This window comes from Merops nubicus, unplaced genomic scaffold (genome assembly GCF_000691845.1).
Source record: "Merops nubicus isolate BGI_N331 unplaced genomic scaffold, ASM69184v1 scaffold7234, whole genome shotgun sequence".
NCBI lineage: Eukaryota > Metazoa > Chordata > Aves > Coraciiformes > Meropidae > Merops > Merops nubicus.
The window spans coordinates 34,795-48,943 of NW_008602177.1; the positions used below are offsets into that span (position 1 = coordinate 34,795).

Here is a 14,149-nt window from a genome sequence, read left to right on the forward strand (position 1 = left end):
CACCAAATGTATTTTGAAAGACATAACGTGTGTAACCTAAATCTTTGCAAGCTATCTTAACTGAGAAACGTGATCCTTGTTTTTTGCCTTTCACGATATAAATTTCCATTTGCAGGTAGGTCAGTCACAAGCTCCATCCTCCGTCAATGATTAGTTCATTGCCAGTCACATAGGCAGACTGAAATAACATAAAAAATAACAATAATTTTAGTTAATTTTTCCTGGCTACCAATTACATGGAAACATTTTTTTCTTAAAATTCAAAAAACTGCTTTCTTTTTATACATTTTTTTCTGTTTTATAGAAATATCTGACTAAATATAATAAAAACAAGCTTAGAAATGGAAGTCTTTCAGCTAACTCAGGGGAGCACAGCAGAAGTATTTTTAGGGGCATTAAGAAGAAACTGCCTCCTGAGTGTATAAATTCACGTAAGGCAGACTTCAGATATCTTACTCACAGGAATAATACCTCACACTATGATGTTATTAGCTCTGTTCAGCTGAGCAGAACCTGGCCAGGCCAGCCAATAATCATAAGGCAATTTAGCTGAAAATTTAGACTGCGCAGATAGTAAGGCAAGCAACTGAGCTGTTGGTATTCTTCTCTACGCCAGTACTGAAGCATGTTGGGATATATGTGAAGACTGCAATTCTGTCATAGGGTTTTCAACCACATGTAGACAAGACTAGAAAAAGTTAGTAGCTTTACAGAAACACTAAAACCAAGATGAAAATGAGAAACAGATTACTAATAGATAGCAACATTAAGACTAAATTAATTCCATTCAACTATTCTGTAATGTTCAGTAGGACTCCTGGGCAAGTCCAGAGGAATCCAGTCCAGTTTTAGGTTCATAGTAAATTTATAGCATCTACAATAACCTTGATATGTGCTCATTAGTGTTGGTAGTACTTGCAGCGGTCATTAAGAGTTTGGTGCACAGCCACCTTAGTGGGTCTATTGTTCTCCTTATGCCAAAAGAGTAGATAAATTCTGAGCATTTGCTCTTTTAGTTAACATCTTCAGTAGTTCCATGCAAATATTTGCTCTTGAATAGTGAAGGTAGGTGAAGACTGTTAGAGCTTTTTGCTTAAAATAGGATGTAGCTATGGTGCAAACTTGGAAAAACAGTCAAGTCCATTTCTCCAATCATTTAGCATGATCCAAGGTCAGTCGATTTGCTCAGATGACATGAAACCACCAGGCTATGAAATCACTGTCTATCACTATGCCTTAACAATCACTGTCAACACTCAGAGTACTTTTTGTATTGGTGATTGAACTCACTAAAAGATCATCAGTTTTTAAATTTTTGTAATAATCCAGCTCCAGCTAAAAGACAATTTAATTCCTCCTAAACCAAATTCCCTGCATTGTGAAGCAGCCAAGTAGCACGGGACTAAGTGACAGGAAATTTTATTATTCCATACTTACTTCATCAGAGGCCAAGTACACAAAGAGATGGGCCACTTCTTCAGCAGTAGCCATCCTACCGGTCTTCTGTCTGGCCAGAAAGTCTTTCAATGCCTAGATACACAAGAAAATTTGATATATCAATTCTATATTTTAATCGGGTTAGTGTGACGTGGACAAAGCAATACTGGAAACACTCCATAAGTCATAACTCCCTTTAGTACAGAGTTGGAAATTTATGCTAGAAAAAGGAATTAGAAGATTAACAGTGGTACAAATTTCAGGTTGAAAAATAGTAGGAGACTGGACCTAAATTTCTGATTCCAGAATAAAGGCACCACAAATCCTTCTCTATTTGGTGGTAAATATTCCCAGGCCTTTCAAGGGAGAGCTCTCAGTTATCTAGGTTATTATGGTTAAGCATGCCAAATAATTTTGAAATGCAAATATCAGAGTAATAAGTTGCTTTCTCACCTGTTCTGGGTTAGGCCAGGCTTGGATTCTTTCCTGTAAAGATGGTGTATCAACAGTTCCTAAGCAAAATTTTGAATTCAATGTTAAAAATCAACTGCATCAACAACCACGACAAAACCCCACAGTTTGTCAGTTCTATTTGTATGTCTTAACACTTATGCATAACTTCATAATATGATTCAGGTGAAAGACTGCAAAACTGTCAACATAGCACAGGATTCTAAATTTCAATAGAGGGCAAGACTTTTGAGAATTCAATTCAATATGTTTCACACATGGTTAAACAATGGGTAGCCCATTAGCTAGCCTTTGCCTACTTCTAAGCTTTTAGGCTGTGTATTTGGAAAAAGAACATTCAAATACTGTGCAATGCATATGTAGTGTGCATGTGCTGGGCCAACAGACTAAACATATAGCTTTACTATAAAAGTAACAACTGTTTTGTTTTAAATGTAGAAGTGTTTCAAGCATGTCCTATTCTTTTAGATTGGTGGTAAAGTTAGTTGACATTTGCAAGTCTGTTCTCTGTTAATCATGTCAAAATAAATCAAGCCTTCTAGCACCTGCTGCTAGTTTACGAAATGACTTTAGAACACTTACCAGGACATATACAGTTGCATCTGATGCCTTGTTCAATGAAATCAGCAGCCACAGACTTTGTTAGACCGATAACTGCTGCCTTTGAAGTGCTATATACACATCTGTTCACAACTCCTAACAGAAGGTCAGTGTGACACACAATTTAAAAGAGAAAAAAAGAGACAAGTTTGTTCAATATGCACCCAGTTCTGGACTCCAGCATTTCCCATAGCACCTGTAATACCTCTATAAGGGCTGGCTAACTGGAATGCTGAATGCCAGAATTCTACTCAGGCATGCACCAGAGCAATGTGCATGATCTCTCCACTAGTGTAAATCTGGGGAGTAGTCTAGAAAATCTAACAAAGCAAACAAAGATTTAGGAACAGCAGAGACCCATTTGCCAGTCACCCCATCAGGCTTCCTTGGGAAACAGAGCTATAGTGTCTACATAGCCGTCATTTCTCTGAAGAACATATGTAGTAAGATATTACTGGAAGCAATTCCTCTTTATAATTCCTCTTTATAACTTAGTTAACACAAAGTGGTTACAAGGATGCTGCAAAACATTCCGGGCACAGATTAAAAAGCTCAAAGGCAAAGATCTTAGTGTTTCTGCAATTTCCAAACTCTGTCCTTGCATGTATGTGTGTGGTGTGTTCACTTTATTTTTTTTTTTTAATTGGATCTCTCCACAGGATTTGCTGTGTCCTCGGAATTCAAAGTTGCAATATTTATTTTGCATTCCCATTATTTTAAAGATTCCTATAAGGAACTCGCTAACAAGTCACTGACCTTTAATGCTGGATGCTACAGAAGACATATTTATAATATTTCCAGATTTCTGTTTAAGCATCTGCAAAAGAATACTTATGTCATTCAAACACAATCTATTTTGTCATGTTCAGACCCAGCAAAATAGCCCATAACAACCTGCAGGCAGCCCTGTATACACAGGACAACAGAGCTTAATTGCCATGAATAAATGCTTATCCATCTTAGATCTACTGACTGAAGTAGTAAAGCAGAATCTGAAATTCTTGCTAGGTTATCCTAAGTCATCTCAGTGGTGGAGACTATGACAGAAAAGGATTTTTTTTTTCCTAGATAGCCACCTCTGAATCACTGTCCTCAACACCACAGTAAATTACCCAACACAGACTTCTGCTCATGCCATTTACCAATGCCCTAATTTAATTCTCTGTTGCTTTGGAGAAGACTAAAACACAACTCTCCAGCATTTTTGAATTGTAAATGTCCTTATTAGAACCTGTTTAGACATCTCAAAACCTGATATAACTGAAGTTGTTAAAGAAACTTTGAAAAAGAAGATCAGCCAAGATAAAAAACCCAACCACAACCAAAAAAAATTACCAAAACCCCAACCAATTTAAAACAAACAAACAAAACAAAACAAACACAAAACCCCCAAACAACTGGAACAACACTGAAAAGAGTAGTCATCTTCCTTGCATTTACAGGAATACAAACACCTTATTCAGTCCATTCTTGTAGTCCCAAATCCAGTTACTTTGTCAAACACAAGTGTCCTCAAGCTGCTAGACTAATTGGATTGTTGTTCTGATATAATTAGCATGTTGGCATCACTGGCACTGAACTGCTTCACAAGATAATTTCCAGGTTTAAATAGAATGCCTACTAATATACATATTTAAGAAATATTTCCTACTGTGCAGCCATGTGCTATAGTATAATATGGTAGCACTGTATTGCAATGGCTCCCTCACTGCTCTGTGTTCAAAGGATTTTAGTTACAAATGACACAAGGCAAAACCCCTGAATTGATCTTCTCTACCACAGCCTTTAGATGGTCTGCTTGAAGGACTGCAAAGTGCAGAGAATGTTTCAGAGGAGGACGTCCCCTATACAAAGCTGCATATTGCCTTTTTATCTCAAACCCCATGTTGTCACAGTGGCAACAGCTTAGACCTCTCACACTCCAGACACAGTACAGCAGAGACTAAAAATCTTGGACAACCAATCCTTACCTTAGGAAGGAATGTCTTGATCATCAGATACATGCTGCGAACATTGAGGTTCATAGTGAAGTTCCAGTCTTGCTCTTCACACTCCAGAATGGTTCCATGATGAACAAACCTACAATAAGTGCATTAAGTGACTTGCTGTCTGTGATTTATATTCCTATGGCTTTTTATGCATAATTTTCCATTACTATTTTGTAATAGCTAACCTTTTCAAAGTTGAAAAGGAGGGCTAAGAGCTCTTTTAAAGAAAGCAAGAGACAGTGTATTTCTTCTGATGAGTACCGTGGAGACAAGACAGAACTCATATGTGCAAACAAATGTTTGGCAACAGGGAAATTAAAACAGATGGAGCACTGGAGACCATCAACTTTGTTCACTGTCATGCCAGGAGGGCCAAAGCCATGAGTATAGGGAACCCATAGAGTGTGTTGCCCAAGCCATTCTCTCTTGGCCTGGGTAGCACAACTACGCACAACAAGTTCAGTGTTGATGAAAACACATGAAGATTTATACTAAAGACACAAAATGCCTTAAAACAAAAGAAATTAAATACAGGTAGGTAAAAGAAACTACAGGAAAAACTGGAAAAAGTAGGATCAAGTAGAAGTTGGTTACCCTGCAATGTTACAGAGGACATCAATACTTTCTATCTCCTTGGCCAGATTTTCTATCTGCTCCTTTTTGGTGACATCCAGGACCCGTATTTGAATGCCTAGAAAAACATAGCATTAATTTCAGTGTATTTGGCTAAGGATCAACAGTTTATTTTTCTGAAGTGTTGAGGACTGTATCAAGGATTCAGGTCAGCTCCACCACGACATGGAGACACACTGAGCAAGAACTACATTTAATGATTAAATTAGTTCAATAGTTAAATCAGAACAGGAATGAAAAGCATGGTATGCTATTTAAAGCTTAAGAAGGCAATTAAAGAAAGATCAACTCATTTGATTGTCATACAGCATCACACAAGCAGATGAGCTAACATTATTTACCAAAAGACCCATTTCCAATAAATTTGAATTCCACTGCACCCTCAAAGTGAAGAATTACTGAGCCTGTATAATCATAACAAGCTTTCATGCCCATTATTATAGAACAATAATTACTTGAAATTATTTACATGTGTCTCAAATACTCACAATCACATTACATGCCATCTATCTATGCATAGTTGAGGATATGATGAATCAGCTTTATACCATTTAACTAATGAGAAAGTGTTTTTGCATAAACCAGTAACTTCAGTAACCAGGAATGATGTCATAGCCACGATAATAGAAATGAAGAGGAAGTGTAATGAGTTGATTGCTTCTATTGGGAAGGCTAGTTTAAAAATATGATGCTTATGTTTTTCAATACTTTTTTTACAACTAAACAAAAGACAACTCTTCCAAACACTTTTCAATGGAATCAGCTCCTCTAACAGAACTGCTTTAGGGCCAACCACTGCCATGCCATCCTCTGGCCAGATGTAGAAAGAGAAAGTAAAAACTGCTCTTCCAGGTAAGCTCTAAGAAGTTATGATATAACCTACATGTTATTTTATCTCATTTTACTTAAGCAGATTCCAGTAATATAACACAACTACCTTCTCTCAACCATGTCAAAGTTGAATCCTTGCTATGGAACAGGTATACTTCATGACACACTTTGCCTGCACCCTCACTCCACACTGCATGTAAAGACTGAGCTATGCTCCCTTCTCAAATACACAAACGCACAGGAAACCTGGATGAGTGGAAAAGGAGGAGTCAGGGTGTATTCCAGTAGTTCCCTTAGTAGGTACAGTTAGGTTCCCAGGGCACTAAGACTTGCTGGTGATCACCCTTCTGCCACAGCTTGGTCACCTCATATCCTGCATCTGGGATGAAGGGACATCTAGTGCAGAACACGTAAAAAAATACATTTTGGGATGCACAGTTTAGTCACGTGCAACTAGTGACACACAGTCTAATACATCTACAGCTACCTGTTGAAAGACTGTAGAGGAGATGGAATCAGGCTTTGCAGAGGCCCATGGTGGAAAGATGAAGGGCAACAAAGAAGTTTTAATGTGGGAAACTCTGACTAAATATAAGGTGTTCTTGGATTTTGGTGGGCTTGTTTGTTTTAAAAATCTCATTAATATTTCAAAACCAGGAGGGAAGTTGTACTGCAACAGGGGCCTACAGAGACTGTTGAGAAATTCCATCCTTTGAGACTTTCAGAACTTGATTCAACACAACCCTGAGCAATCTGCTCTAACCAAAGCCACTTTGAGCAGTGGGCAGGACTCAAAGGCCTTCCAGAAGTCTTATCTAGCATACATGATTCTATGAAATATTGCAAAGCTGTCCACAAAGCATCTGAGTGATGTCTAAATTGTGAGAGAATTTGACTTGAAGTGGATAAAAACCTTTTTTCTTCTGAAGCCAAACTGACAAGTCCATGAATGGGCTTTATATGCCTTAGTTAAATGATACAGACACTTTTGAAGAGATTTGTGTATAACAATGCAATTAGACTACAGGCTGGTGATTAACATCAGCACTGGAATTACCTCTCCTGGATAAAATTCAAAGACCACAATGTGCCAAGCCTTGATGAATTATAGCTTAACTAATTGCGTGTTGAAAAGATGGGAATGGCTCTGAGTATATGGGAAATTACCTCTTTACTTGAGAACACACTAACAGAGGAAAAAAAAGTGTACAGTTCAAAATGGAGCACTTTCCTCAACACCCTCAGAATGAACCTGCAAAGTCCTGAAGTTCCTAAAAAAACTACAAAGGGATTGCTTGTGGTGAACTGCGGTCAGCAGAGACCAAAGCTCACTCTAAAAGCTGTGCCAGAAGAAAGTGGTTTTGCATGTTTGACTGTCAACCCATAATAGGAATTCTTTAAATCCATTTCCTTCCATCAAATTCGGTTGGAAGTATTTTCAGTTGCAAAATATATCCAATACTTTATTTTAAGAATGAAAAAATATTTTTTAATATAATGTCCCACACTTGTGTCACTTATGATTAAGAAACACAGCTATCTAAAACCTGCTCCTTGAAGTATGTTCCTGTGATATCAGGAGGAAAGAAACCTTCAGGCTTGAGCATTTGTACAAACAGAACAGACTTATCCAGTGTTGGTGGAATTAGTTTCTGAAGACATGAGAATTCTACTAGACAGCTATCTTTTTATTGTATTTCTTAATAAGTATGGAGCATGGAAATGCAAGGTATTAAATCTACTTTTTGTATATCTGTTCTTATGATAAAAGAAAAGCATTCCGTGCCTTTTAGAGTGATATACTTGACAATTAGCTTAGTGATCTCAAAAGGTAGCTGCAATGGGTGCCATTTGGGGAAGCAGAAATAACTGTGTCTGTGAGACAAGAAACTCAGAGTTAATCCACACGCCCGGAATAATACTCAGTCTGATATGCTGATGTTGCAGTATTTTAGACACTAAACCTCTGCCATTCCATAACACAGAATAAAGCGATGGCAACATCTAAACTATTAGTCTGGACATTTTCCTTTTTTTCTGGCCTCTTGAATCTTCCCCTACCCTTAAATTATATTTCAGGCAGTCTACAAAAAAACGGGCAAGAGCTGAACTAATGCCTTCTGTAAGTCATTTACCTGGGTATTTCTGCAGTTCTTGCAGCTTAGACTCATTGATGTCTGTAGCAATGACCTTGGCTCCTTCTTTAGCAAAAGCCTGAAGAAAACAAGCAAGAGAAGCAGTTCAGATATTGAATATCTTAACAGAAGTATAATCTATTTTCTTCTCATTTCCTTTTTGGCTTGAAATAAAAGCTGGCTGAAGGCAACTGATCTCTCACTTTTCATTCTGGGCATGTCAAGTGAGTAATGGACACAAATTACCACACATTCTGGGGATAACTAAGTAACAATATGTGATACAAGGCATACCTAAAGAGCTTTTCCTTAAAGAATCCAAAAATGAAGTACAAGAACAGTAAATAACTAAGATAACTGGCATTATTATTGTTCTTGTAGCTGCATGTGGAATAGCAAACATGCTACAAACACCTAGGGCTAGAATTGTCTGTATTGTTGGACTGAAATGAAGTTATGAGATTTGACAGGTAAAGGCACAAGTCAAAAAGGGAGTGATGGTATACAAACTTTATGAAAACCCTCTGTATCCAAATCAGTAGCTTACAGCAATATTAAAAGAAGCACAACTTTTGATATGTCACCAGAGATATTCCTTCATTCTTAATGCTCCCATGAAAACCTGCTTTCTCTGCACTGTGGTTACTGATAAATCAACAGCTATGCTAACCAATTTACCCCTGTGTCAAATGTGTTCTGACACCTCAAACTGTAGCTGCTACTATTCCAAATAAGTGTCTCAAGTTCAGCTTAAGAGTATAGTGGCATTAAACATGCCAGTCTTCTGTGGCTTGTTGGGTATTTACATAGTGAAATCATCAGGAGCCTTGCTTACTACTTGGACTGAGTGTTTTAATGTAAATGCCAAAATCAGCAGTCTTCTGCATTCTTAACAGCATGCAGGAGAAACTAATTAGCCTGGCAAAAATTCTACTTATAGGAGCTTTTACTGCCTTGATTACATTACAGAGATACTGAGATAACTTTATTAGTTTCTCTATCTGCTATGGAAGAAGGAACTAGCTGGGTGAGAATCGGACAAAAGGAATGAAAAGGTAACCAGAAAGTTAATACGTACATTGAAGTCTGTTTAACAGTAATTAAATAAAATTTGTAAAGGATTTCTCACAGTTGCTCATTACGAACAATGTTGTTGCTGTGTTGTTAGTATCAGTAGACTTGGTTACGTCACCTATTAATGTAGATATATTATCTTGGCTTTACTGTATGGGATCTTCACAGTATCCAGTCTTATAACTGAAGATATTCCCTCTATCCTCTTATCTTCGCCAAGAACAAAGCAGTAGAGATACTGGATGAAAGGTGCAGACAGTACCAACAATATATTGTTAGAAAAGTAGTTATAGCTGTTCTCAAATCTTACTCTTATCCTTGCCTAACGTCACCTCTCAAAGCTAATTCTTTCAGAAACTGAAACAGCACAAAGTGTGCATGACACACTACAATGACTATTGTCATTCCCTGAATTTTCAGTTGATAGTTCTGGCTTCATCTATGGTTTATTAATTTGAGAACTTGTTTGGTGCAGGTGTCATTGGACCAGCCAGCATTAGGGACCTAGCTTAGTTACAGAAGCACAAACGTTTTCCAACTCACTATAGCGGCTGCTCGTCCAATCCCCTGGGCTGCCGCAGACAGCAGTATGACCTTCCCATCAAGCCGACCCATAGCGCTGACCTGTGCAGACAGAAGATGTCACAGAATCTTTAACAAAAAAATGAGCCAATAAGCACTCCCTGAGAATCAGCTGAAAATGCATTCCAAAAATTAGATATGATTCAGAGTACCTCTGCCACCAAATCATATCACAGATTGTCCCGTTTGGCTGCAGTGTGGCCCTCAGCCACCCATGGTTCTGAGGCGGGGACTGTCTCAACGGGACAGACAGTTTTCCATACATAAGGACCTCAAAAAGATCAAAAGCCACTTGAGGTCAAAAGCCAAGCTTTACTATAACAGAAATCTGACTTTATTTTTCCTTAAACAGAAAAGAAAGCCAAGATGAAACACAACAGAACTGCAATAACATGTAACCTAATGCTTCCACTGTCTATTCTGTTCTTTGAACGAAAGCAGGTCTTCTATTCCTCTCAAGCTACAAACTCATCAGCTTCCTAGACTGCAATAAATTCCACACAATACCCTGTCTTTGGTGTTTCTTCTGAACTGTTTTAGGACTCATCCAGTACAGCAGATTCCTAGCTCCAAGGCAGGAGGATGGGTTGGGAACAAAGCTCTGTCCTGTCTTGCCTCTCTCACGCATTGCTTGCTTTCAGGGAACTACTGAGCATGCTTGGGGCATGTGGTAGGGAACCTCTGAGAGGCTCCACCTTACTCAACGTGTCCAGCCAAAAGGCAAAACGGAGCCTTCGTCTGCCCAGTAACACACTTGTCAATGCTGTATTATGCTTAAAGAAATAACAGCATGCAAAACAAGTAAAACAGTAACTGCAGATAAACAAGTAAAAGCAAATGCAACCCTCTCACTCCTATGGATTCAGAAGTTTCCAGTAGGATTTTTGGCTGTTTAAGGAGTAAAAGGGTGTTTGAAAGAACTGCCTAAAAAGTAAGATCATTGTATTCCAGTCAGAATGCAATATCTGCTGTTTGTTATCTGGGTTCCCAATAGTCAAAGCTTTCTGCACTTTTATAATTCACAGAGCAATATTTATGTAGCTATGAATGTAGAAAGGCATCCCAAGAAGCTGAAGTCTTTAAATATATACAAGGACCCAACATAACGAGTACTTCACTGAGAAGTTAGTATGCCACATTCTCCCCTAGGTTAGCAGCCAATGCCGTCATCTGGAGATGCTCAAATTCATGCTGTGACTCAGATTAACAAGTCAGATTTAGTGTGCTACATCTGAAACCACAGTGTTCTCTGATTTTAAACAGAAATTGTTTTCTCAGCAGCTTTTCCTGACAAAAATTGATGCAAAACTAATTTGTTTCTCTGGAGGTTACAGATTCAACATACCAGATTTCTGAAGCAGTTTAACTGAAGAATTCCTTCCGTTCTGATAAAAAAAAAAAATATCCCTCTTGGTTTAAAGTCAGATTGAGTTATAGACCATGTTTTAAGACACTGAAACGTTTCACTGTAGGTCTCCCCCACAACTGGCACACACACGCACACAAAGGAAGAAGCAAAGCACAGAACAAAAGATCAGCACCTTTCTAATTAAGGAAAAGCACAATACCTTAAAATCACTTTTTAGCCTGGCTAGTAAAAAAGACATCTCTTCAGATCCCTCTGATGGTAAGCTATATAGGGTTGTATGAGATTGGGCCTGTCTTAGCATAGCCTTTTTGCGTTGATAGCTAAAAAATACCAGGTAAACCGAGCAAAATGAGATTACACACTTTTAAAACCACAATCCCTTAAACATATAATCCTGGGAAAAGTTATACTAATTTTATCAAGTCCTGAGTATCTCAACAATGAGCTCAAAGTGCTCCTTCCAGGCAGAGGAAGATCTTTCGTATTCATTGTCGTATTTTCAGTGAAAAAAAAAACCAAACAAAACCCTCAACCGATCAGTTCAAGTACTTCCCCAAATCACCTTAAAACTTTGGAAGCAAAATACGTTATAAATACATTTTCCTATCTAACAATCACTGTTTATGAACGTTTGCCACACCGATTCTATGAAGCATTTAAAAATAAGTATTACTGTAGTCACTCACCAAGAGATCTCAAACAGCTCGCTGTATTTACCGACCTTTGTACAAAAGGAAGTTTTATACTTTTGTTCGCTGTGCTTGATGGGATTTGTAGTCTAATTGGCAGCTTTTGCTTGATGGACGTAATTTCCTGTTAAATCATTGTGATGCTGCCATCTAGTGAAACTCAATATTCTCAAAGTGTGATTTTTCTCCTGCACAGAAAAGGACAAAAAAAAGAGAGCAACCAAACCAGAACCAAACCCCCAAATATAACACAAAACACCAGCATTAGCTGTCCATTCTCTCTAAGGAATTCAAGAAATCAACAGGATTCCCACCAAAAAAGGCAACGACCATGTTTTTCCCAAGCAATCTCTCTTTATCAATAATATCTTTATCTATAAGCTATCAAATTCCAAAATAGGACAATACTTGCCTTTTTGTCCTTTTTTTTTATTAAACTGGTGATCTACCTCCTTTTCCTTTTATATCTAGTGGTTTAACTTACATTTGTTAAGGCAGAGTTAATATCATCAGACTGGAAAATTCTAGGACAAACTGATTTATATATAAGGTACACGAGACCTGAAGCTACCCTGAAGTATTCTTAATGAATTTGAAGTCCCACCTGAACATTTGGGTACATTTTCTTCAGAAAAGCCATTTCTGTGGGTAAACTGGGACACAAATTTAATATTGCCAAACTTTGTGTATCTTGTCTTTCTGCTAAACCACGGTATCTTCCTAAAGCTTTATAAATCAGCTCCCCAGTAAAAAAACTTTTACTAGTTTTCCTAAAAGCAGTTAGGGACAGAAGGCTAAACTTTTGCCTACTGAATTCACACAGACTTGTTGCAAAAAGTTCTTATTTTTCAATTCAATCACCAGAAAAAAAATCTCCAAATCTAGAAATGTTCCAAGCAAGCAATAATTAACAAAAATCCCCTTGAAATTATAGACAGATGAGATAAATTTATATATACTCACTTTCTTTCTCCCTTCTAGAAGATCCGTTTAATTCATTTATTAGAACATCAAGGTAGAGGGAATGAAAAAGAAAAATCCTGGCAGCCAAAAGAAATCTTTCAATCCTAGTGTGAAATTGAAAAAAACACCAACCCACCCACCCCAAAACAAAATAAAAAGTCCTCCATGCAACCACCAGCACTTTGTACTTACTGCTGCCAGGAAATAAATTGTTCTTACACACCTGTGGCTGTGATAGGAAAGGAGACAGTGCAGTGCTGAACTCAGGACTCAGTAACAATATTTAGAACCTGGATATTTTTGGCTGGCAGTATCTTTAAAAGCTTCCCAAAATACATTCCAGATCAGAGATTAAGAAATAAATACTTGCAATCTCTTAGTAGTTATGCTAGTAGGTAGTTTTCAGCTATTCAAGGGATATAGATAGTTCTTCATTAAAAATCTCAGAAGTCTCTCCATCATGTTAAATAATCCTTGTGTGACTATTGCAGTGCCAGCAAGAGCTGAATCCCCCAGAACATGTCAATGTAACCATTTGCTTATCAGTTTGGGTAACCCAAAACAGAGAATTTAGCAAAGACTTAGCATCACTGATATCCTTATTTTATAGGAATAAAGCTGATTCTTTTGATGCAGACATCTTTCCTATGTACAACTTAATAATCTTATTCTTAAAAGAGTTGATCTCAGGTTTTGAGTGCCAAAATCCTATTTAGCTGGCAGTAGAGGATATGTGGGAGGGGAAGGGAGGAGGATGTATCTCCTAGACTTCAAACATTTCCTCGAGAGAGACAGACGGTTAGAAAGCAGAATCACACAATTGTAGGAGTTGGAAAGGACATCTGGAGATCACCTAATCCCACCTCCCTGCCAAAGCAGGTTCACCTAGAGATTGCACAAGGCCATATCTGGGCAGGTTTTGAAAAATCTCCAAAGAGACTCCACAACCCCTCTAGGGAGCCTGTTCTAGTGCTCTGTCAGCCTCAAAGTAAAGAAGTTTTTCCTTATGTTTAGGTGGAACTTCCTGTGTTCTTTTGTGCCTATTGCCCATCTTCCTGTCGCTGGGCACCACAGAAAAGAGACCAGTCCCACCCTCTTGACACACCACACCTCCCCTCTCCCCCTCCCCCCCTACTTTTTCAGGTATTGATAAAATCTCTTCCCCAGGCTAAACAGAATAAAGTTTCCCCGATTTTCCCCAAAGATGCTCCAGACCCCTAATCATCTTTGTAGCCCTCTGTTGAATCCTCTCCAGTAGTTCCCCATTTCTCTTGAGCTGGGGAGTCCAGAACTTGACACAGTACTCTAGATGTGGCCTCATTATGGCTGAGTAGAAAGGGAGAAGAACTTCCCTATTTTCAATGCACCCCAGAATAC

The 14,149-nt window shown here is 38.2% G+C and overlaps 1 protein-coding gene across 1 annotated transcript; it reads right to left on the reverse strand.

Annotated features, from left to right (window-relative positions):
• Positions 1 to 95: 95 nt before the first annotated feature.
• Positions 96 to 9,784, reverse strand: BDH2 (3-hydroxybutyrate dehydrogenase, type 2). Its single transcript, XM_008938250.1, has 9 exons — positions 9,713 to 9,784; positions 8,096 to 8,174; positions 5,091 to 5,187; positions 4,479 to 4,587; positions 3,265 to 3,325; positions 2,491 to 2,604; positions 1,891 to 1,949; positions 1,438 to 1,530; positions 96 to 178 (listed from the first exon to the last, which is right to left on the reverse strand). Exons 1-9 carry the CDS (start codon positions 9,782 to 9,784, stop codon positions 125 to 127), a joined length of 738 nt encoding a protein of 245 aa, XP_008936498.1. The 3' UTR covers positions 96 to 124.
• Between the last annotated feature and the right edge of the window lie 4,365 nt (positions 9,785 to 14,149).